Raw genomic sequence first — 23,831 nt, 5'->3', positions numbered from 1 at the left:
AGTTGGGATGGTTGCACAACCTTATGAATATATTAAAAATCATTAAACTACTCTTTAAAAGGATGGATTTTATAGTATGTCATTATATCTCAGTTTTTCAAAATTATGTAACTATTTTATTTGACAATTTGTCCACTTTTGTTGTTATGGCATAAATAAGGGGAGTTTGGATTATATTAAATACAATGTTGCTGAACTGAATTAAGACCCAAGAATGGGCAAAATGAAACTCCTTAATAGTAGTTAACCATGTAATGGCATCCATAACCTCTTTGTGCCATCTTATAGTTATTTATCTGATAATAAGGATTATGTAATTTATGAAAAAGTAACCTCCCCACTTGGGGCTCATTCTTCATATATCATGTCAAATTTTAACACAGGGAATTCTGAATCACTGCCTGGTTGGCTGAGTTGGAAATACATTCTCTATACCCACTACTTACATTCTCACACCAGGAGCTCTAGTGCAACTTTACCCAAATTATAACCCTCTAATTCTGTCATTTTCAGTGATCACCTGATACCGAATATTGAAAAATAGCTTTACTAAACCTTTTATTCTGTTTACTTTGAGAAGTAAAATTAATTTAAAGGCTATGTCATAGTATTTTCTGGAATTTAGTGACACTTCTCTGTAAGCATGATATTTCAAAGTTACTTACTATATTCCTCACAACCCTATGTTGGGTTCTTCCTTAGGTATGAAGTACCTGTGGGAATATTCCTTAGCAGAGAATTTTACACAGAGCAGTGGCAAAATTTTATAAACTCTTTCATTAGGAAATAATATTCCGTATTATAGTTATTACACAGAATAATTTGCGTTTGTTTTCCTTTTTCCAGTTAGGAGACATGTCTCTAAGTGATAATGCCAGTATGTGTTTGATGACTATCATCAAAAAGCTAGCTGCCTGGGATGTCACAGAGAAAGAATATAGAGAAATCATTCAGCGTTCACTCCTGGAGAAACTGAGGAAAGGATTGAAGAGCCAGACAGAGGTACTGGGGCTTGTAATTGTAACTTTATCTTTTAAGTACTATTCTCTGTGGTTTGGGGTTATATTTTTGTTTTTCCCTACTTCTGCTTGGAAAAGCAGTCGGGCTTAGTACATTTAAATACTTGATTGTATAAATATTTATCAAACTTTTCACAGGGGAGTGGGACTGGAAAAGAGAGCAATCATTTCTGAATTTATGTAGTTTGTTTTTAAGTGGGAATGTTTTACTTTTTAAAAAAAACTTTAGTGGCTTTCGTGTTTCGAGTATTGTCTAGGAAGCAAATTCTTTTTAAAATAAAAAAGAATTTGTTTTTCTCGATTGTTATTTGCAGAGTGTTCATCAAGATTATACCACACTGCTTTCCTGTTTAATTCAAACCTTTCCAAATCAATCAGAATTTAAAGACTTGGTACAGCTTACTGATCGCCACGATCCGGAAATGGACTTCTTTGAGAATATGAAGCACATTCAGGTAGAAGACAATTCTGCTTTTCCTTCCTGCTTATAAAATAAGTATTTCAAACAATTCTGTCTCATTTAATAAGATATATTTTAATTTTCCAAAAAGTTTTGAACTTCTCATTCCTTGGTCTTCATATTAGTCAAATTTGTGTAGGAGACGATCATTTCCTGGAGTCTGATTTCCTTGGTGGTATCACAAACCACAATAATAGTGTCCCTTTCTCTGCTGTATTTTAAGAAGTTTAAGGGCTTTGGGATCCATTGTTAAACAGGTGCTGTGGATTATGTTTCTGGAAGCAAATCAAAGCACAGGTGTTTTCTCATGTAACACATGGACCATATTTCATTCCTAATCTTTTTTGGAAAAGGAACATAATAGCTGAAATGGAGCTGGTTGTAGGTGAGATTATTCAGTAACTAATTCATATTTTATCTAACTCTAGATCCACAGACGAGCAAGAGCCTTGAAGAAATTGGCAAAACAACTGATGGAAGGCAAAATCGTGCTGTCTTCTAAATCTCTTCAGAATTACATCATGCCTTATGCCATGACTCCAATTTTTGATGAGAAAATGCTGAAGGTATGGCATTAGATCTAGAAACCAGTAAACCTCTACCCATACCATGACACACTTTTCCAAAATGTAGATGGGGGAATGGCATCTAAATTTGGTGGCATCCATATTGATGTTGTCACTATAATTAGAGGCTTACGATAGTTCTAAAGCCCTTAGAATTGTGCCTGGCACATAGTAAACGCTCTATAAAAGGTAGCTTTTATTTTCGCTGTTATAAGCTCACAAAGGCCAACCACAAAATATTTCCCCTCTTAGAAATGATCACGTTACTAAGATTGCATAATTTTATTTTTATTTCATAGGACTTAATTCTAATAAATTCCACTAATCAGCAGAATAGTTTTTGTTTTTGTTTGTTTTCTTTTTCCCCAAATTGCTCATAAGAAATGAAATAAAACAATAGCTACCTTTTCTTGAGCACTGTACCAGATGCAAACACTGTTGTAAGAACTCGGATATGTGATCTTACTTCTTCCTCACCACAACTCAACCCTATGGGTAGAGACTGTTATCACTATTTTACAGGAGAGTAATCTGAGAATAAGTGAGATTATATAATTTTCCCAAAGACATACAGTGTCAGAACCAGTATTTGAACTTAGGATACTCTATTACATAATGCCTAGAACAGTGCCTGGCAAGGACTTGATGGTAAGGACTTGATAAATATTTATTGATTAAATAGGTTAATAACAGATGGGACCCACAAATTCAAGTCTAATTGAGGTAATATCAGGATTTGTGACTTGAATTTATACTGTATCGATTACATGGTCTTTTGCAAGGATAGGTTTCCTCTGTTGTTTCAGGTTATTCAAAAACTTTTAAAAGATTATCTAAGTAAATAATAGAATACTACCCTAAATTCCAGTTTAAAGACCCAGTAAGCACAACCAACTCAGAGTTCGATGGCAGTAAAATAGGAAAGAGGTGTAGTTGGAACAAATAAATTATATTTAGCTTTGATTGGCATTAACATGATATCTCTTTTTATAGTCTATTTGTGACTTTGATTTTAAAATTGGTTTCTGGTAGCATAGCCTTTTTATCCAATCTGACAATCTCTGCCTTTTAATTGGTTTTAGACCATTTATATTTCATATGATTATTAATGGGTTTAGATTTAAATATATCTTGTTATTTTTCATTTGTCTTATTTTTCTTTTCCTATTTTCTTCTATTGGATTAATTAGATATTTTTTAATGATTTTATTTTATCTCTCTTGGCTCATTGTGCTACTTTATTTTTGTAGGTTTTACCTCTACATTAGTTTTAAACCACATGCACAATACATTATTGTTTTTGCTTTAAACAGTTATCTTTTAAAGAGATCTTTTCGGAAAAAAAGAAAAGATCTTTTATATTTGCTTACATATGTATAATTTCTCTTGCTCTTTATTCCTTTGTGTAGATCAAGATGTTTATCCTGTATCATTTTACTCCTGACAGAAAGACTTCCTTTAAATTTTTTGTCATGCAGGGCTATTGGTGATGAATTCTTTCAGCTTTTGCTTGTCTTTCCTCATCTTTGCTTTTGGAAGATAATTTTTTATTTTTTAATTTTCTTTCAGTACTTTAAAGGTAATATTGTACTATGTTCTAGTTTATATCATTTTCAACAAGTCATTCTTATCTTTGTTCCGCTGAGTATTATGTATCTTTTTATTCCCTTGGCTGTCTTTATAAAAGTTTCTCTTTATCTCTGATTTTATGCCATTTGATTATGATGTACCCTAGTGAAGTTTTTTTCATGTTTCTTATATTTAGTTTGTTGAGCTTCTTGGATCTATGGATTTGTAGTGTTCATCAAACTCGGAAATTTTGAGCCATTATTTTTTCAAAGATATTTTCGGGTTCCCTTCTTGAAGTTGGAGACCACAGTGTATATTAGGCCACTTGAAGTTTTCCCATAACTCACTGAGGCCTTTTTTTTTTTTAATTTTTTTTCTGGGTCTTGTTTTATTTTTCCATTGATATGTCTTCAAGTTCACTGATCTTTTCTTCTAATGGGTTTAATCTGCTTTAAATCCTGTCAAGTATATCATCCCTCTCAGAATTGTCTTCGCCATTTCCAGAAGTTCCATTTGGGCCTTTTTTATATCTTACATGTCTCTCCTTAACATGCTTATGCTTTCCTCTCCCTTCTTGATCATACGTAATATAATTACATCAATTGTTTTACTGTCTTTGTCTACCAAGTCTATCTTCCATGTCATTTCTGGGTCTGTTTCTATTGTTCGATTTTCCTTCTTGTTAGAGATATTTTTCTGCTTCTTTGTATGCCTATGCAGCTTTCTCTCTCCTCTGTGGGACGCAGCCCTGTTGACTCTGCCTCAACTCTGTCTCCTTAACTCAGGCACTAGGCCTCTCGGGGTTTCCCCTCCTGTGCTATAACCTGACAATTCTCTTCACATAGTGATTGGAGTCATTATAAGGTACACTTTATTCATTTCCCATCTCTTTGGGAGCACTCCCCAGCACTGTTTGATATCTAAATTCTGAAAACTGGTGTTTGATATATTTTTATTTTCTAGTTTAAAGTATGAGGTTCTTGTTGTCTTTCATAGCATGAAAGAGAGATCTCTGAGGCAGTGTACTTTTAAATGTCAAGCAGTACAATCTACGGTTAGCAGTTTGGTATTTATCAAGTTTTACAGATTGAATTTATTTGAACCTCTCAAGGAGGTCTGAGTGGAAAGAGTCCAAAATGTGTTACTATCCTTTAATTGATGTGTCATTTCTTTAAGCATCTTTTTCTATAGGCAGGAGGTGGGAATGGAGTATAGTTTGAGCGTTCTTTCTTTTCTCTAATTGCTGATCACCTGTTATCTTAGCTTTTTAATATACCAAGTTAGCTATATGTTTCATTAGCAAATGCTTGTTTATGTTGATGCTCTTGATTTGTTTTCCAGCATGAAAATATAACCATTGCTGCCACAGAGATTATTGGAGCTATTTGCAGACATCTATCTTGGTCAGCTTATGTATATTACTTGAAACATTTCATTCATGTCTTACAGACAGGACAGATCAATCAAAAGTTGGGTGTCAGGTATGTTCAAACTTCTTATTTTGTTTTATTTTTAAAATTTAAATTTTGGATTCTTTCCTGAAATAGTCTTTCTGTTGTCTCAGTTTACTTTTACATTATATTAATGAGATTATGCTAATGTTCATTAAAGTCAAAATATACCTAAAACTGGTAAAAAATAATTTTAATGTTTATACATCTTTAAATTCCCTCTCCTTTTAATTATCAAATGATGTTATTAATCAAACGAATATTTCTGTGTACCTTTTTTTTTTAACAGTTTGCTAGTAATAGTGTTAGAAGCATTCCACTTTGACCACAAAACTCTTGAAGAACAAATGAAAAAAATTCAGAATGAAGAAAGTAAGTTTTTTAAACTTTCTTAAATTAGGTTTCCATCCTATTTTTGGATAATTTATGATAATAAATTAAAGAAAAGAAAATTCAACTTATCTTCCCCTTTTTTTTACTCTTGGAGCAGTGACCAGTGAATGAATCAGGAGGAAGTTAAAATGAATAGTTTGAGTATTCTCGTAAAAACTTATTTAGCAATAGAGGTCAGTCTAAATGATATAGGTAAAAAAAATCTGAGCTGTAGATTATTCACATAGAAATCTAATTTTATTGCCTTCATGTTTGGAAAGAGCGTTAAGCAATGAATGCAAAGTATAAGAATTAAAAATTATAGCAACAATTAATGAAATATAAAGTAGATACAATAAGAAAGAATCATCAAACTGAAAACAGATATTTGAAAAGATTATAAACTAACAAACCTCTGACAAGATTGATTAGTGAAAATAGAAGGCATTGTAAACACTATTAGGAATTTTAAAAGGTCACAAATGAAAAAGTAAAATAGTATTATGATCTTTATACTTATAAATTTGAATACTTGGCTAAAATGTACAAAATCTAAGAAAAATAAAATACAAAAACTGACTTTAGAAGAGAGAGAAAATTTGGATGGATCTCTAACCTCCTGATGAAAATGTCAGCCTCAGACTGTTTCTAGGTAAGTTCTCGACAGCAGCTGTTTTAGATGATTAAAAAAGAGAAAACACCACTAACTCTTGAAGTTGGTATAATTGGTTAATGGAATATAGCACATTCACATAGAAAACAAACGTGATCATCTAAATAGACACATTGGAAACATTTGATTAAATTCTATACCTAGTCATGATAAAAGCAATTATCAAGCAAAGAATAAATAGAAATTTTTTTTTTTTTTGAGAACTAGGGTCATTTATTGGGGGATATCAGCAGAGAACATAGGAGATAGGAACATGCCTTAGGGGTTTGAGAGTGAGCTGAGAGTAAAGAAGCCCATCCTGGGAGAATGAGCAAGTCCAGTCCTGTACAGAAGTTGTCAGGGAGTACCAAGGGGTATGGTGAAAGAGAGGTGGTCCCCAAGGGCGCCCCAGTGGGGCCAGGAGATCTGGAACATGGTGATCCGAGTGGTGAGTACAGTCACCCAGAAGAGGAAGCCCACAGCCGAGTGCCAGGCATAGCCTTTGATTTGGCTCTGCAGTGTGTATGCTGGGACAAAGAAGGCCTCTCGGAAGAACCAGAAGATGCTGACCAACCAGAGAAAAGGCAGGAAAGCAAACTAACCCAGATAGTACTTCCGGCACAGATTCAACTTTTCCTTGTTGGACACCCACTCTAAGTTCATGGTCACACTGGGGCTGGGTCACCCCGAGGGTCGACACTGTGCGATGGAAGGGTCGTGGAAAACCACTCCCCAGTGGAGTCTACTTCCTTGGGCTTAAATAAAAATTCTTTTAACCTGTTAAAAGATGCCTTTTAAAAACCTAATGCAACATCATAGTTGATCATAAAGGATAAAAGTCTTTACTTCAAAACCAGGATGAAGCAAGGAACCTACTACTACTAATACTATTACTTATGTCAAACATCAAACTAGAATTTCTAGCCAGCACAGAAAAATTAGAAAAAGAATGAATACTCACACAGGCCAAGGTGTTTATCCTAATTGTTTTGGCTAAAGATGTTGAAATATTCTGGCCCTCAGCTCTCAGTCTTCTGACGTTCCTACTCAGAATTTTCTAATTTGATTCACAGTAAAGCCACTCTAGAATTCTAATGAATAGAAAAGACTGGTTTGAATGTGTGGGAACCATTCGTGTTTTAAACAATATACTAGAGCCCCTTAAAAGTTTATCTTCAGTCAGTTCAATCTGTATTTTGCAATTTTGTGTAAATAAAAACATTAAAATTTAAAATACTTAATTTGCTTAACTATCTCTTCTTAGATATGACTGAAGTTTAAAACATTTATTGAGCATCTCCTATAAGCTAGGTTTTTAATAGACATTATCTCATTATCCTCATAAGAACCTTACAAGAACCTTAGTTATTAGTTATCCCAAGATAACAAGAGAAATTAAGTTTTAGAAATGTAAATTTCCCAAAGCTACACAGCCAGTAAAAAAAAATAAAAACTAATAGCTACCATTTTTTGGAAGTCAGTGAAGTGTCAGACACATAGTGTAGGTGCATTAAAGACTTTATTTAATACAATAGCCTTGCAAGGTATGTGCCATCTCCATTTTAGAGGTGAGGAATCCAGAGTCCACTAGGGTTAAATGACTGTGGCCACATGGCTGGTTAGCAGAGCCAAGGCTGGACTTGCCCTACAGTTCTGTACTGCTGAATTTCAATAAAGAGAACCCTATAGTAAGGGACATTTCTGCATAAGAACTGATAGCTACCATTATGATTTTCGTGCTCATAAATGTAGGTGTTTGCTTTTGGAAACCTCCAACCTTAGTACTTTAGAAGATTTCTTTTGGTTAACATCCTCCTCCCTCACTGGCCTCCCAACGTGTTCCCAAAGTTCACAATCTTTAATAGTTGTCAGTTTACTTGACACTCTGTTCCTCATTAGAATCCAAACTGTGAGAAAGCAAAAAAAAATTCATAACTCTTTCATTTATTAGGATTTCCTTAGCCCTTATCTTGCCTTCCCATAGTTGGTGACTAGACATTCATTATTGGATGTTGATGGAAAAAACTACTTAACATGACTGTCTTGTTTCTTTATTTGATTTAAGATGACTTTTGTTGTTTACTAAACGTAGGCATAATAGAACTGATCGAATTGCCAGAGCATGAAGCCATGGAATTAGAACATATAGATGAGGAAGAGAAGGAAAACAGATGTAGGAGTTTGTCGGACAACAATGAAGAACTAGGAATCCCTGATCCAGACAATTGTGAAGGAACATCAGCTAAGGAATCTGAGTGTATCACCAAGTCCACCTCTTCTCTTCCTCAGAATAAGGAAGAATTAGAGAGAACAATTAAAAATATCCATGGAACCATAACTGGGGATATCCTACCCCGGCTACATAAGTGCCTGGCATCTACGGTAATCCTTGTGTTTGGGGCCCAACAGGTCTGTGTGGATTGGGGTGCTTGTGGGACCCTGTCAGACTCTTTTCTAACTATTATTGATTGACTTCAGCTTTTAGATTTTTTTTTTTTATTTTCCGTCTCAACATTTTACAATTCACTTTGTTTCTCTTGTCATCTTGAGGTTCATCTGCTATAGCTAGGTAATACTGTTCCTTTATTATGATTTTCATGTAGTAGATATATGCTTTTCAATCTCTGAAGTAGATATTAAGATGACTCCCATTACTAAAAATTAGAGTCTGTTTCCTTTTTTTCATTCTTGGCTATTTCTTTACTGTTCAAAATTATCTTCCCCCTGGTTGACAGGGATAACATTTAGCAGTGGATTCTCATGAAGCCAGAGCCTGCCCTTCTCAATATAAACCACAGGTTGACAAACTGAGGCCATGGGCTGAATCTCACCTGCTGTCTGTTTTTGTAAATAAAGTTTTATTGGAACACAGTTACACTCATTCATTTGGTCTGATTCTGCTTTTGTATTACCACAGCAGAGTTGAGTAGCTTCATCAGTGACCAAAAGCCAAAAATACTACCTGGCCCTCGACAGAAAACCAGCCTTTGGTGTAAAGTATCATCTCGATCGTATTATATATTAGTAACTAACCTTCTTATATGAGGCACTGTATATTTTATGTCACTCAAACACCTGAAAGTCTCTATTGATACGAATTTTATATGGTTTTTATATATTTTCACAATAGTCAACCAACATCATTGTTGTATTGTGGCTGTATTTTTTTTCTGGTTACTCTTTTGAAAAAACATTCTTATTCCTATTGTTTTTATAATTTATAGAGGGTTATTCTCAGATTGCATAATTTAGTTTGTTTTTTAAAGCACTAAACTTAGGAATGCACATAACATATATCAGAAGAGTTTATCCTCAAAGGAAAGGTTGCAGTGTTGGTAGGTCCCTGTCCATTTGCTTTTGTTTTACTTTGACCTAAACTTTCTTTGCAGACTAAAAGGGAGGAAGAACACAAGCTCGTTAAATCCAAGGTTGTGAATGATGAGGAAGTCGTTCGAGTTCCTTTAGCTTTTGCCATGGTTAAACTAATGCAGTCCCTTCCACAAGAAGTTATGGAAACTAATCTGCCAAGGTATGGTGTATGACAAATTGGAAAACTTCAGTGAAGCTCTAAAATTGGTTCCTTCTTTGAGACTTTCGATTCTCTTTTGTCAGGATTAGCTGTGGTTTAGAATCCCAGTTGGGAAATGTGAGTTATAAGTAATTAAGAGAGAAAAGGATGTTTATATTTTTATCTGCTTCTGGGTTTTTTTATTATTATTATTTTTCCATTTCTCATTTTTTAGTATTTTGCTGAAAGTGTGTGCCCTCCTCAAGAACAGAGCACAAGAAATCAGAGACATTGCACGCAGCACTCTCGCAAAAATAATAGAAGATCTGGGTGTGCACTACCTACAATATGTTTTAAAAGAATTACAGACTACCCTTGTCCGTGGATATCAGGTAAATAGCATCATGCGTTTTATATTCAAGTTGGGTTGGAGTTCCAGCATTTGCAATCTGAATACTATGAGTCATGGTGCTTTGGTTCTATCTTCAGTAAAGTTCATCCACTGAGAATAGCAATCAAGAATATTCAAAAGTTTCTAATCGGTATTTTAAAAAGCTCCTATATTTGATTTTTGTAGAAGTCATACCTATCTTTTTCATAACCTGTCTTTTTCTTTCAAATCACTCGATACCAAGGTCTGCATTCTCTGAGTTCTTTAAAAAATTCTTATTGAATGCATATTGAATGTATTGCCACAAATGTGAACAATAAAGAACATACACATTTGTGTAAGAGTTGAAATATATAACAAAAGCCATAAAAATAATAAGATCTCCAGGTGGAATACAAAGCTGAGTAGTTACCTGGCTGGCTAGCTCCTCACTGCTCCCAGTGTGGGCTCTGGACAGGCGCCATCAGCAGCACCTGGGAGCATGTTAGAAATACAGGATTTAGGGCCCTGCACTTGACCTACAAAAGCTGCATTCCTGTTCCTGTTATTTGTACAGTTTATAGAGGGTTATTCTCAAATTGCATGATTTAGTTTGTTTTTAAGATCCCTGGGTGATCTCAAGGTAAAGGAATCCTGCAGCTCGTTCTTTCCAAGACCAACCAAGACTCCTGGCAGTTCACTTTACTTACCTTCCATGTCTAACTTGTTCGTAGTAAAGTTCCTATTCCACACATCATAAGTCTAACAGCTAAAACTATCACTATTCATTTTGACCATCTCTTTGCTAGATTTTTAGTGGCCGCTCTAGGGATTACCAGACATGATAGCTTTTAATAATCTCCTGAGAGTCAGTACTTTACCACTTTAAGTGGAACATGGAAACCATAACCACCGTGTGAGTCCCTTCACCCTTCTCCTATCTTATATAGTTGTTTACATAGGACATTGCCATATGTCAAAAATTTTATCAGGCAGTGTTAGAGTTTTCACTTTTACTTGTCAAACATATTTTAAAGAATTCAAGAAGACTAGTCTGTTATTTTGCCCAGATATTTATCATTTCTGCTGCTCTTCCTTTACTTCTGAATGTCCCAGTTTCTTTCTAGTATCATTTCTCTTCTGTCTCAAGAACACCATTGAACAATCTTGTAGAGCAAGTGCGGTGAAACAGATTCTCTTAATTTTCCCTCATCTGTGAGTATCATTTCACCTTCATTCCTGAAGGATATTGTCACTAGATGTGTAATTCTGCTTTGATAGTAGTTCTTTCAGCACTTTAAAAATGTTCTACCACTTCCTTCAGGCATTTCTAGTGAATTATCCAGTTCTTCCAGTCATTGTTTCCCTCTCAGTAATGTATCGCTTTTCTCCAGCTGCTCTAAAGTCTTTGTCTTTATTTTTCAACAGTTTGATTATGATGTGTCTAAGGGTGTATTTCTTTGGGTTTACCCGTCTGAGGTTTACTGAGCTTCTCAACCAAATTTTGGGAGTTTTCAGTCATAATTTCTTCAAATTTTTTCTGCACTGCTCTCTCTCCTCTCCTGGAACTCCAGTAAAATGAATATTAGACTTTTTGTTTTTGTCCCACTCATCACTGAGGTTCTGTTTATATATTTTTTTCAGCCTTCTTCCTCTGTGTTGTATACATTGAATAATTTCTATTAATCTATCTTCAAGTTCACTGACTCCTTCCTCTTATCTCAATTCTATCATGCCTATCCATTGAACTTTTATTATTTATTATTACAGTTATTGACTTTTTTCAGTTCTAAAGTTTTTATTTAGTTCTTTAAATCTTTTGTTTCTTTGCTAACAATTTATTTCCCATTCATTTCAGACCTTCAGCTAGAAAGCTGGGGCTCTCCCTCTCTGCTTTGCCATGCGCTTCCTGCAACCCCCATCAAGGGCCAAGTGGAGGCAGGACAGAGAAGGAGAAAAGCAATTAGAGCTGGTTCACCCTTTCAGGACTGCAGTTCTACTGGAGGAGAGGAAGATCACTCTTCCACAAAGTTGTGGCTCCTGCCAGTCCCCACTTCTGGGCCACTGCCACCGCCGTCACCACTGGGGCACTGAGGGGTTGGGGTGAAGTTTGGTGGTACCTGCATTCTGGTGTTCTTCTCTAGTTGCTCCATGCATCCTGTGCAGGTTCCACAGCTGCATTCTCTGTACTCTGAGACAGGGTAGAATGTGCTTTCTCCATCTTACCTGGAGCTGGAGCCCCTATCATTGTCCATATTTGTTCTAGTCTTTCAGACAGCATTTATTTCGGTGGTTACTTTGTGTGAGGTGCTGTGTTGGGCACTGAGCATATAACGATAAATATAGTACAACTCTGTCTTTGAGAAGTTGTTCATGTTTTAATGGAGCACCTAAGGTATTTAGATGAGTAGCCCTTTTTTTTTTTCCTAACCACCTGCTCTTCAAGTCTGTCCTATTATTTGTTAAAATAACTAAAATAGGGATGAGAGGACAAATGGTTTGGGTTTTAGTGTTAATCACGTAGACACTGCCAAAACGGTGCTCTTGAAGTGTCATTCTTTGTTTCTCCATGTAGTATCCTTAACCTTCCATATTCTTGTTATGCATTTCATTTTAGGTCCACGTGCTGACTTTCACCGTTCACATGTTGCTACATGGCCTCACCAACAAGCTACAAGTCGGGGATTTGGACTCTTGTTTAGACATAATGATCGAGGTAAGATTTAAAGAAAGGAATTCCAAATTTTTTGTAAGTAGGCAAAAGACACAAGAAATCAATTCACAGAATAAGAAACAATAGCCTATAAAAATGAAACTAATGTACTGTCTCATCTCTTAAATTAGAGGTTTAGAAAGCTAAGACCCAAGTGAAGTGAGATGGGCCCTCTGCCGTTGCTGGTCGGTTGTGGGTTGGAATAGCCTTTCTGTGGAAAGGAAATTGGCATTGTGTATCAAGAACTTTTGAAATGAGCAAAAATTTCAACTGCTTCTGAGAATCTGTTTTAAAAAAAATGAGAGATGTGGGCTGGGGTTTATATAAAGATATATTCACCAGAACTTTATAATAGTGAAAAATTAATAACAATCAACTTTAAAATTATATAATTTATAATGTAGGTGGCGAAGATTAGGAAGAGCCTAAATTTGACACACAACCTTTTATTCATTTAGTTAAAAATATAGACATTTACTAACGTTGAATTAAATGCATTAATTTCGATAACTAAGTTGGAAATATCATGAGAATTTCTTAAAGAGAAACGGAGCTACTCTGGTAATATCAGAGAAAAACCTGTCTGTATATTATATGTGTAAATCTCTGTAGTACAGCAAGTCTTCAGATAACATTGTCATAATGATACTGAAACATCAGAGAAATTTAACTCTTGTTTATATCAACCAGCCCACTGTAAAACTGGTTTTGTTATAAGTCATTTTGCTTAAGGTCTCAGAACCTGTCGATAACATTGAGGACTTACGATGTTCTTCTTTTGTTTCTGATTAGTATGTTAGGTGTTTCTGTATCTGTTTGTTAGTAATTGGTCCCTAAACTACATTGAAAAAAGTGAAATCTAATAGAAATTCCTACCACCTAATTTCAGTTCAGTCCAACTTGCTTTCCTTGATTTGGACGTATCAATGCGCTTTTCAAAGACTGCTTCTGTTGGCATCTCTTGTTGAGTGTACATAATTGCCTTTTGGCTTTTTTCTTTTAAAGATTTTTAACCATGAGTTGTTTGGTGCCATCGCTGAAGAGAAGGAGGTAAAACAGATCCTCTCCAAAGTCATGGAGGCACGAAGAAGCAAGAGCTATGATTCTTATGAAATCCTGGGCAAGTTTGTAGGAAAAGATCAGGTTACAAAACTTATCCTTCCACTCAAAGAGGTAAGGACTCGAATGCAACACAGCAGATCTCAAAAAGAGCCTTGCCTGGCAAACCTTAACACTGCACTTCTTCACGATTTCCCTTGGTGCTAAGGACACCAATACACATGGCCACTAGGTGGCAGCCAGCCCTTAGTTGAGCATTCTAATCCATGGATCAGAGTCTCTGATGTAAACCATGAGATGCAGAAAAAAGGCAACAAGAATCGAAATGCAGGTGAATTGTATAGCTGGGTCCAGTCAGCAGCTAAGAACATAGCCTGTGGAATCAGACTGCTGCTCTCAGATTGCCAAGAGGAAGAACACTGACCTTTTGTGAACATATATTAAACATTGTGCTTCATTATCTCTTCTAATCGGCACAATCACCCTGTGAAAGCAATGGTGCTTCCATCTTAGAGATAGGAAAATTCAGGCTCAGGAAGGTAGGAAGGAGCATAGTTAAGGGGGAAAGTCAAGATTTAGTTCCAGATCTTTCTGATCCAAAGCTCAGATTTTCCTGCTGTTTCTTTCTGCCTCCTATTGGGTAGGGACTATAATTTATCTACCTTCAAAGTATTCTCTGTGCCTACTGCAGGGGTGAACATTCAATAAACGGTATTAATTCATTTTATCACAGTTTTATGTACTAAAACCAGAGCAAAAAACACTATCTAATGGCATAAATTAACTATAACTTCAAATATTTTGATGCTAGATTAACTCCATAAGTGTTCCTAGAAAGCATTTAGCCTGATCTAAGAATGCTAAGTATGTTTTGAGAATGAAAAAAAGTCAATAGAGTGCATGTATTTTCCATGTATATTATCAGATCCCTCCAAGGTAATGAAAATTATTAATACCAGGTCCTATGCAAAGAAATAGCTTTTAATGCACTTTTAATGCACTTGGAAGGTTGACATCTTATAAATGTCATATCATATCTCCAGCATTGCGTCCTCAGGCCTCACCAGCAAAGAGCACAGAGAGAAGGCAAGAAGTCCAGTGCCATACACACTGCTGACAGTGCTTATCTCTGGGGTCGAGGTTATGGTTAAATTTGACTTTATATTTTATATCTGTTTGAAATCTTATTAAGACTGTATTTCTTTTTTAATTAGAAAAAAAAACATTAAAAAGCAAATACATATTAAAAAAAAATACTGCCTTTACAACAAATCAAAATGCAGTTCTGTGTTACCACAGCAATGACAGTTGTGTTTGCCTTTAGATCTTACAAAATACCACAAGTTTAAAACTGGCCCGGAAAGTTCATGAAACCTTACGCCGAATCATTGCGGGATTGATTGTAAATCAAGAAATGACAGCAGAATCCATTCTATTGCTCAGTTATGGTTTGGTCAGTGAAAATCTCCCCCTGTTAACAGAGAAAGAAAAGTAAGTTCAACCAAAAAAAAAAAAAAACAACTATCATTTAAATGCTTACTTCTAATTAGCCATTCAGTTCTTATTTACTTTTAAATGCATTCATTTAATAATTTGCTTTAGTAAAAAAAAAAAATACATAGCTGAGTTATAAGAAGGTACTACTTTATGGTGTCCTTCCAAGTGACACATCTCAACATAAGATTATTTTCTGATGAATGAGGTAGCTAATGTGACAGCAGCCAATTTTTTGGCATTTCTTTGATAGCATTCTGTTTTGAATATTTCTCAAATCAAAGTTAGGATGGATTATAAATATTTATACCTCTTGCTCTCATCAAACAGAGATTTAGACCTTAGAAGATTTTAAGGTACCTTATTAGTAAACATCCTTTGGATTTTGCTTCTGTGTTCCAAAAAAGACTCCTTAGCATCTGTTTTCAGAAATCAAAGGGAGTGTCCCCTGGCTGTTCATCTTAATTTGAATGTGTGTCCATCAGTCTGACCTCCGTTTCTGGGGTCGTGCTAGCAACCTTGATCAACAACCTAATTATCTCTTCTGTGTCTCTTGATCAAGAGAGGAAAAAACCCACAGCAAACAGCACATTATTTAATGTTCAACTCTCATGACCAGAGAAGGCCACAGTAATTTGTGGGAATGCAGCATACGGTGTTCTTTCATTTATTTTTTATTCCATTATGATTGATAGAAATCCAGCAGCCCCTGCACCGGATCCACGTCTGCCACCCCAGAGCTGTCTTCTGCTCCCTCCAACTCCAGTTCGAGGTGGGCAAAAAGCTGTTGTGAGCAGGAAAACCAACATGCACATATTTATTGAGTCTGGACTTCGGGTAAGAATTAACCTTAAAGTGAGACTCCCTGCCCACAGTTGGGTCTGTGCCTTTTACTCTACTGAATTTCTAATGTTGCTTATTTCCACCTTAAATGCCTTACTGTAAATAAATTGTGGAATTTTTTTTAGAAGATGTATTGGTCCATTTATTCTTTATCTCTTCTAGTACTTACTTGGATAATATAACTCTCAGAATTAACGATTCTGACCTAATATTGATTATGGTTTCATTGTTGCTTTACCTGTGAGTTTTCACCTGTAAACTACTTTGAACTTTTTCTAAAAGCTTTTAAAAACACAAATCTGATCATTTAATTTCCTTTTAAAACACTTCATTGGCTCTCATTTTCCCAAGAAAGAGCCAGTCCTTCATTTGGGCTGCAAGGCCGAGCCTCGTCGTGTCCCACTCCAATCCACGTTGCAGTTACACGTGGCTTCCCCTCAGTTCTGTACAGTCTGCACGCTCTTCCTGTCCTCATCACCTGCTCCACCCTCTGCCCAGGTCCCCACAGAATTCTTGAAGCACCTGCATTTGTGGTTAATTATTCCTACAGTCTGTCTTCCTGGCTAAGATCTATCAGGGCAGGACCACGTCCAGCTTGGTCATGTCTCCGTCCTGCATGCCAACTCAGCACCTGGCATCAAAGCAGATGCTGAGTTATCTATCATTTGGGAAATGAACTTAGAATCTCAGCTGCACAGTGAGCTTGCACCTTCTTCACTTACTGAGACTCTCCCAGGGAGTTTCTCATTTTTTCAAAATTTGTGCTTATCTAATAGAAGCATTTTAACATTTCAAGTTTGTCTCTTAAAATCATTTCACCATTACCTAACTCATCTGGGCTTATAGGCAACTGCTGCGAAATATCTTTTTAAATCTTTTAGTTGCTGCATTTGAGTCTGAAGACTTCCAAGATCAAGTCTTCAAGTGAGCATGTCCTGGAAATGTTGGATCCTTTTGTGTCTCTCCTCGTAGACTGCCTGGGTTCCATGGACGTGCGGGTGAGCATCTGTTCCTTCACAAGGCCATGTGGTGTGGAACATCCGGCACTGGGCTCTAGGCTCATGCTTCACCCGATAGCTGAAGTTTGTAAAGGGGGTTATGACATCATGAGCCACCTCTATTCCCTGCATTTAATTGATCCCCAATTTAATAATCCCATATGTTTGCACATCCTTTAAAGTTTTAAAAGCCCTCCTAGGTACATTACTGATTTCATTGGATCCTCACAACAACTTTGTGATTGTGAGTGGTGGTGTCCCATGTCAGTAATCACCACCACATCATCATCACTGGTCACACTACTCACTGCTGTAAATCCCCAGAACCATTCATGAGGCATGTATTATTATCGTTTCTGATTTATAGATGAGAAAACCAGGCTTAGGCTAAGTGACTTGCCCCAGAGGGTAGATCGAGGATATGAGCCTCAGTCTGTCAGACCCCAACACCTACACCTCTCCCACATCCTCCTCTTTTACAGAGAAGGTGCCGAGAGGTTAAGAAGCATCTTCTACTTGAGTAGGTAAAAGCAGCAGGGCCGGGTTATGAGCCCTGGTCTCTCTGACTCCGGAGCACTTTGCTCTGTGTCTTTATCTAATCCAGCCCAGTCAGGCTGTCACAGCAACCAGAGCAGTAGGAATCCCCGCCAGGTAGAGCTAACTGACGAACTAGCTGATCTCTGAGGTTTGGCTTGGTTTGGGGATTCTCATGTAATCACTTGGTACCAGCACACTTTTTTAATACCTTTTGCACAGCTCTTGACTGTATTAAATTATAGTTCATTGTTTCCCATGCTTAATTTCTGAGCTAGCTATCTGCTCCTAAATGAGGCTTGACATCCTGTTTATTTTTCTATTTCTAATACTCAGTAGAGTGCCTCATATACATAATACAAGCTTAGTAAGAATGGATTAAATTGAAGTACCATTCTAGAAAATAGAGAAGTCATTTATACTGTGGTTTTTTTGATTGCTAAAATTGGTTAACCCATGCAGTCATTTATGCAGGTAAGTTAAGGTTGTGATATATCTTCACTTGCCTTGGAGAAGCAGTTAGTTCTTCTGCAGCAGGGAATAAGAAGCTTCCCTATCTTCTCACACTTCTGGCACAGTTCTTCAGAATGGGCTGGGCAGAGCATTTCATTCCTTCAGCCTGATTACGTATAGATTCTATACAGCCTTGAGTGTTGGGTTATTGGGTGTGGTCACTTCATAAGTTGATTGGTTCTGTTTGTTTTTGTTTTTCAGGTGATCACAGGTGCTTTACAATGCCTGTTCTGTGTCTTGAGGTTCCCTCTGCCTTCCATAGAAACAAAAGCAGAACAGCTGACGAAACACCTTTTCCTTTTGCTGAAAGACTATGCAAAACTGGGGGCTGCCAAGGGCCAGAACTTCCACCTGGTGGTAAATTGTTTCAAGGTGAGTTGTTTTTACCTGCACTTAGGAAAAGCCAGGCCCAGGGTGAACATCAAAATTAGTTTCCCACGTCGTCCTTTGTGGTCTTGCTCAAAAATTTTTCCAGATTAATTTGCTAAGGCCAGAGGATTGATATCCTTTGTGAAAAGGCACTGATGTTATATTAAGTCCTCATGATTTCACTGGATCCTGATTTCTGGGACATCCTGGCTATTAACCTTCACTATTGCAACTTATAGTGTGTGACTGTACTTGTGAAGAAAGTGAAGTCTTACCAGATAACCGAAAAGCAGCTTCAAGTTCTACTAGCATATGCTGAGGAGGACATTTATGACACTTCAAGACAAGCCACTGCATTTGGTCTTTTGAAGGTATGGTGTCACCAGAATGTGGATTTGATAGTTTATGAGCCTCAAGTCAGATATTTAAAATAACATGGGAACACAGTGTTTTGACTGTTTTAGACTTCCAAAATTAAGTAATTTATAAAGATAATGATGATTTTGGTGGATTAATTATAAGCTAACATATGTACTTATTAAAATGTTCGAATGTGAACTCTATATTAATACTTCCAGAATATTCTATACAAAAACAGATGTTCTACCTGTATTTATCATATTAGACATTGTTTTCCTTTTTCTTTTTAATTGTGCTGAGATATATAACACAAACTTGCCCATTTTAACAAACATTTTAAAATATGTTATTCTTTTGAAGGTACTTTCTTTATGCTTGAAAACTGCCTGTGACTACTATAGCATCAGGTCAACTTATGCCCATCTGCAGTAAAATGTGAAGAGTATGTCTTTTCCTTTTGTATTTTAGGCCATTTTATCTAGAAAGTTGCTGGTCCCAGAAATCGATGATGTCATGCGGAAAGTATCCAAGTTGGCAATTTCTTCGCAAAGTGAGCCTGTCAGGGTCCAGTGCAGACAGGTTTGTAGAGAACTTATTCCCATAGCAACGGTTGGGACCTGCCAACCGTTTGTTTGGTTTTTCAGTAAAGAGATGTCAACACTGACTGAATTCTGAAGACGACTTTGTGTCAGATTGATGTTTCATTTTGAGACTCGGACCCATTTACCCTCCAAGTGTGAGAAGGGTCTTGGCCTTGTCTTAAGGGCATTTTTCAGTTAACAAGGAGCATTTTGAGTATAGCTCACCACATGTGGCATATTTCAGATAGACGAAGAAATACGTTTTCCTTCTGCAGCATGATAACCTGCAGCAAAGGTTTCCATCCAACGGTCCAGTCGGCATCTACTTACGCACATCGCTGCGTGTCAGGTGCTGCTGGCAGAGCGGTCAACAAAATGTTTATAGTCCCCATCTTACAGTAGGCAGGCACAAAACAAATTCCACAGATAGTTATTTAGTTATAGATGTCGCAGGTGCCAGGAGGGAAAAGGTGCTATAATATAATTACCTATGTACCTCAAAAAAAGAAAAAAACTATGACACAAGGGTAAGATCCCATCAATTGTAAGACACATCCTAATTCTAGATGTTAAAATGTGAAAAACTACTTCTTAGAATTGATGAAATATGGAAAAGTACACAATAAGATCATATGAACCAGTAGAGAACCACACTAGCGTGAGAGTCCGGAGGCTTTCCTGAGGATTGGCGTGTGAGCGAAATTTGAAAGGAAGATAAGGCTTCGCCTTCCAGGTGAAGGGAGTGGCAGATGCCTGAGGAAGATCAGCCTTGAAGTGGGTCAGAGCTTAGCTTGTTGGAGCAGCTAAATCAAAGCGAGCGAGGTGGGGAAGGGAGTCAGGTCAGGCAAGACTTTGTGGTCTTGTTCAAGATTTAGAATAGCAGAAGTTATTGAAATCAATAGGCAAGGAAGTGAAATGAGCAGATTTGTGTTCATACATTTGTCTACCCCAATCATGAGTGCATATCAACCCAGGAGGTGGAAGGGTCTGAGTGGGAAATACAGACTCAGAGTTAAAGGAGGATTTGGGCCGCTAAGGAGGCCAGAGTAGAGAGGGAGGAAGCTTGTCTTTAGAAAGTTTCCTTAATGACTGCCAGCTGCTGTTTATTCAGCACTAGCTGTGCGCCCAGCACTTTACAGACATGACTTCTATTTGTAACTGTACTTCAAAAAGAATAGTACCCCCATTTTATAGCTGGGGGTAAAAATGGCCCGGAAAGTTTAATGACGTGCCTTAGTTCTCATAGTTTATCAACAAAAGAGGCAGAATAGTATATAGTTTAAAAGCAGAGCCTTCGGATGCAGATAGACTAGGCATTGCCACCTGAGCCAGTTACTCACCTCTCTGTGCCAACTTAACATTCTCTTCCAAGGAAATAGTGAAAATTAACCGAGAAACACTTAACTCAGTGTTATGCACATAGAAGGTATTTAGTAAATGCAATAGTTATTATCAATATTAAAATTATTATCACCATTATTATTATTCAAGGGGAAACACGGGGTTGAACCATAGCCCACCAGCACATCACACCACCTATCAAAGAGAAAGGAACTTCTGACATGTGAGCTTAGATGTGGAGCCCTGAGCAATGATGCCATTGGTGGGCTAGGACTTGACTGTTCATTAGGCACATAGGGCAGGACCTGGGTGAGTGAATGGGGGGAGAGAAGAAGGGCTGTCAACTGAAGAGGCCGACGTCACCTAACTGATCACCCTTCTGAAAGGTCTTTTTAACCTACCAGTGTGTCCCAGAAAGCAGCTTAGGAAACAAGAATCCTGGAGAGATAGGATCCAAATAATCTTCTGTGTGACTTCCATTCCTAGGTTTTCCTGAAATATCTTCTTGACTATCCCCTGGGTGATAAATTGAGACCAAACTTGGAATTCATGCTCGCGCAACTGAAGTAAGTTTAAGCCATAAAGTACACAGAGGTGGTGGGGGAGTTTCTTCTCTCCTTTTAATGAAGCGGCTGTCCTAAAAAGAACAAAGCCTAAACACAGTGGCGCATTCTCTGAGGATGATGCCATGAATCATTGACTCAACTAGCAAGCATTATGCATGGCTTCACATAGCAGTTCTGTAAGTCGCTTTTCAACTCAGTCTGACCACTGCTTGTCATTAGAGTCCCCTTAGGAGAATAGTAAAAATCTAACAAAACTACATTTAAAACCACAGTAGCATGATACATACGACCATTAAAATAGGGAAAATGGAGGTTTTTTTCCACTTTTTAAGAAATGGACTGTGACCTTGAAACAATGTTTCAAATACTTGAAAATAATTATTGATAAATTTATAAGATACTAACAAGTCCTTCTAATGTTCTTGCCCTAGTTATGAACATGAGACTGGGAGAGAGTCCGCCCTGGAAATGATCGCTTATATCTTTGACACGTTTCCTCAGGTACTGTGAATCACAAAGACAAACTTACCTGGGTTTCCCTTGAGCCCTTGGGATCCCACGGTCCTCCCCCATGAAGGCACCTGTGAGAATCCAATCTGCGTGTGCTCATCAGTGCCTGTTCCCTTCCAGGGACTGCTCCACGAGAACTGTGGGATGTTCTTTATCCCCCTTTGTCTAATGATGGTGAACGATGACTCTGCCATGTGTAAGAAGATGGCATCCATGGTGATCAAATCCTTACTCAGTAAAATCAGCCTTGAGAAAAAAGATTGGCTCTTCAATATGGTTACCACCTGGTTTGGAGCGAAGAAGGTTAGGGTTGCTTTTAGTCATAATTCAATGAAAAGTCTTAGATTTTTTGGTGTTCCTACTTTAAAGACAAATGCATATACATTGTTGAATTAATTTTTCCCAAGTAGGTTTATTTTTATTTGATCACGTTAACAATATGTTCTTATAATAATATTTCGGAAAATGAAGTTACAGAGTAATGTAAAAATTCCAGTACACTGGTAATGTCAGGCAGTTATCCCACTATATGAATGTATCATAATTTACTTAACCAGCTCCCATTGATGAGAACCTTTGTTTCCAGTTTTGCTTATTCAATTTATGGAACATAATTTTTGTCGATGATTGTATTTACTTGATGACTCTACCACCATTATCGCTGTCCCATCCATATGGAACATAAACAACTCATGTCATATCTTAGTACTTATTTAAGTATTAAAGTCAGATTGGAGGGTAGAGAGATGGTATGAAACTTTTTTTTTAATTTAAAATAAAAAATATTAATCAGTGGATAACGATGTATGCCACTTTTTAAAAACGTTATTCTTGGGTATGAAGATTTCTTTGTATTTTTCTTGTTAGCCACAAAAGATCCATTCTCCATTGATTTCCAGTATCTTGAACCATTGAAGACAAAGTCATGCACACCTGCATTTTATAATTTTGGAAACAGCCTTCCAAGTTGTGTTGACATTGTCTCGTGGGTTGTTTTTTTGTTTTTTAATTTTGTTTGTTTGTTTGGTAGAGGTTAAATAGACAACTAGCTGCCCTGATCTGCGGCTTGTTTGTGGAAAGTGAAGGAATCACTTTTGAGAGAAGATTTGGAACTGTTCTCCCTGTGATTGAAAAGGAAATTGATCCTGAAAACTTTCAAGATGTAAGTTATTTGCTAGGGAATAAAATTTTCGCTAATTTTTATAGTTTTACTTGAAGTGATATAGATTAAAATATTGTGTTAAACAATGTGTTTAAAAATTTGTATTAATAAAAGCAAGAATTCAGTGCAGTCAGATCTACTTTTTAAAATGAGGTTTAAAGTAATTTACCTTCTGTAGTATATGACAGTCAAAGGTTCTCAAGCAGGGTGATTTTGGCCCCACAGAGGACATTTAGCAACATCTGGACACATTTTAGGTTGTCACAGCTGGAGGGTAGGAGGTACTACTGGCATTTAGTGGGTCAAGTGCAGGGATGCTGCTAAATACCTTATAGTGCACAGGCAGCCCTCCACAGCAAAGAATTATCTGACCCAAAATGGCAGGAGTCTTGCAGTCGAGAAACCCTGATGTAGATTTACATGCCGAAGTACGAATGTCCATCAGATACTTCGAGATTGTTGTCTTAATTGATTTGCATCCATCTTGTTTTTAGATCGTGGAGGAGACTGAAGAAAAAGCTGCAGATCGCCTTCTGTTTAGTTTTCTTATACTGATAAGTAAACTCATCAAGGAATGTAATATTATTCAGTATACCAAGCCCTTTGAGACTTTGAGTAGAATCTGGAGTAAGTATTGCCTTTTTTGTTTAAATCTAAAACTTATTAGTTGTGATAGAATTATTGAAAACAAATTTGGGAGATTAGAATATGAATACTTCAGAAAGTATATGTCAAGGGAAAAGTCCATGAGAAAAAGGGCCCTTTCATGTTGATTATAGTGAAAATGTTTCTTTCTGAAAAATACATATATGTTTATAACT

The 23,831-nt window shown here is 36.8% G+C and overlaps 1 protein-coding gene and 1 pseudogene across 1 annotated transcript in view; one reads left to right on the top strand and one right to left on the bottom strand.

Moving 5' to 3' along the window:
• UTP20 (UTP20 small subunit processome component) overlaps positions 1-23,831 on the top strand; it is an 80,811-nt gene that overhangs the window by 50,145 nt on the left and 6,835 nt on the right. The window contains exons 36-56 of the mRNA XM_039877970.1: positions 847-1,002; positions 1,334-1,474; positions 1,908-2,045; positions 4,956-5,095; positions 5,355-5,437; positions 8,182-8,471; positions 9,479-9,618; positions 9,833-9,989; positions 12,585-12,683; positions 13,686-13,853; positions 15,064-15,230; positions 15,929-16,070; positions 16,958-17,074; positions 18,323-18,493; positions 18,730-18,861; positions 19,319-19,429; positions 21,259-21,338; positions 21,770-21,839; positions 21,969-22,151; positions 22,879-23,010; positions 23,505-23,637. Of these exons, the coding sequence (XP_039733904.1) occupies positions 847-1,002; positions 1,334-1,474; positions 1,908-2,045; positions 4,956-5,095; positions 5,355-5,437; positions 8,182-8,471; positions 9,479-9,618; positions 9,833-9,989; positions 12,585-12,683; positions 13,686-13,853; positions 15,064-15,230; positions 15,929-16,070; positions 16,958-17,074; positions 18,323-18,493; positions 18,730-18,861; positions 19,319-19,429; positions 21,259-21,338; positions 21,770-21,839; positions 21,969-22,151; positions 22,879-23,010; positions 23,505-23,637 (2,950 nt within the window). The remainder of the gene's footprint in view (positions 1-846; positions 1,003-1,333; positions 1,475-1,907; positions 2,046-4,955; positions 5,096-5,354; positions 5,438-8,181; positions 8,472-9,478; positions 9,619-9,832; positions 9,990-12,584; positions 12,684-13,685; positions 13,854-15,063; positions 15,231-15,928; positions 16,071-16,957; positions 17,075-18,322; positions 18,494-18,729; positions 18,862-19,318; positions 19,430-21,258; positions 21,339-21,769; positions 21,840-21,968; positions 22,152-22,878; positions 23,011-23,504; positions 23,638-23,831) is intronic.
• LOC120614971 (gamma-secretase subunit PEN-2-like) lies at positions 6,310-6,969 on the bottom strand (annotated as a pseudogene).

Source organism: Pteropus medius, unplaced genomic scaffold (assembly GCF_902729225.1).
Source record: "Pteropus medius unplaced genomic scaffold, Ma_sr-lr_union100, whole genome shotgun sequence".
Lineage (NCBI taxonomy): Eukaryota > Metazoa > Chordata > Mammalia > Chiroptera > Pteropodidae > Pteropus > Pteropus medius.
This window is presented reverse-complemented; position numbering and strand designations above follow the sequence as displayed.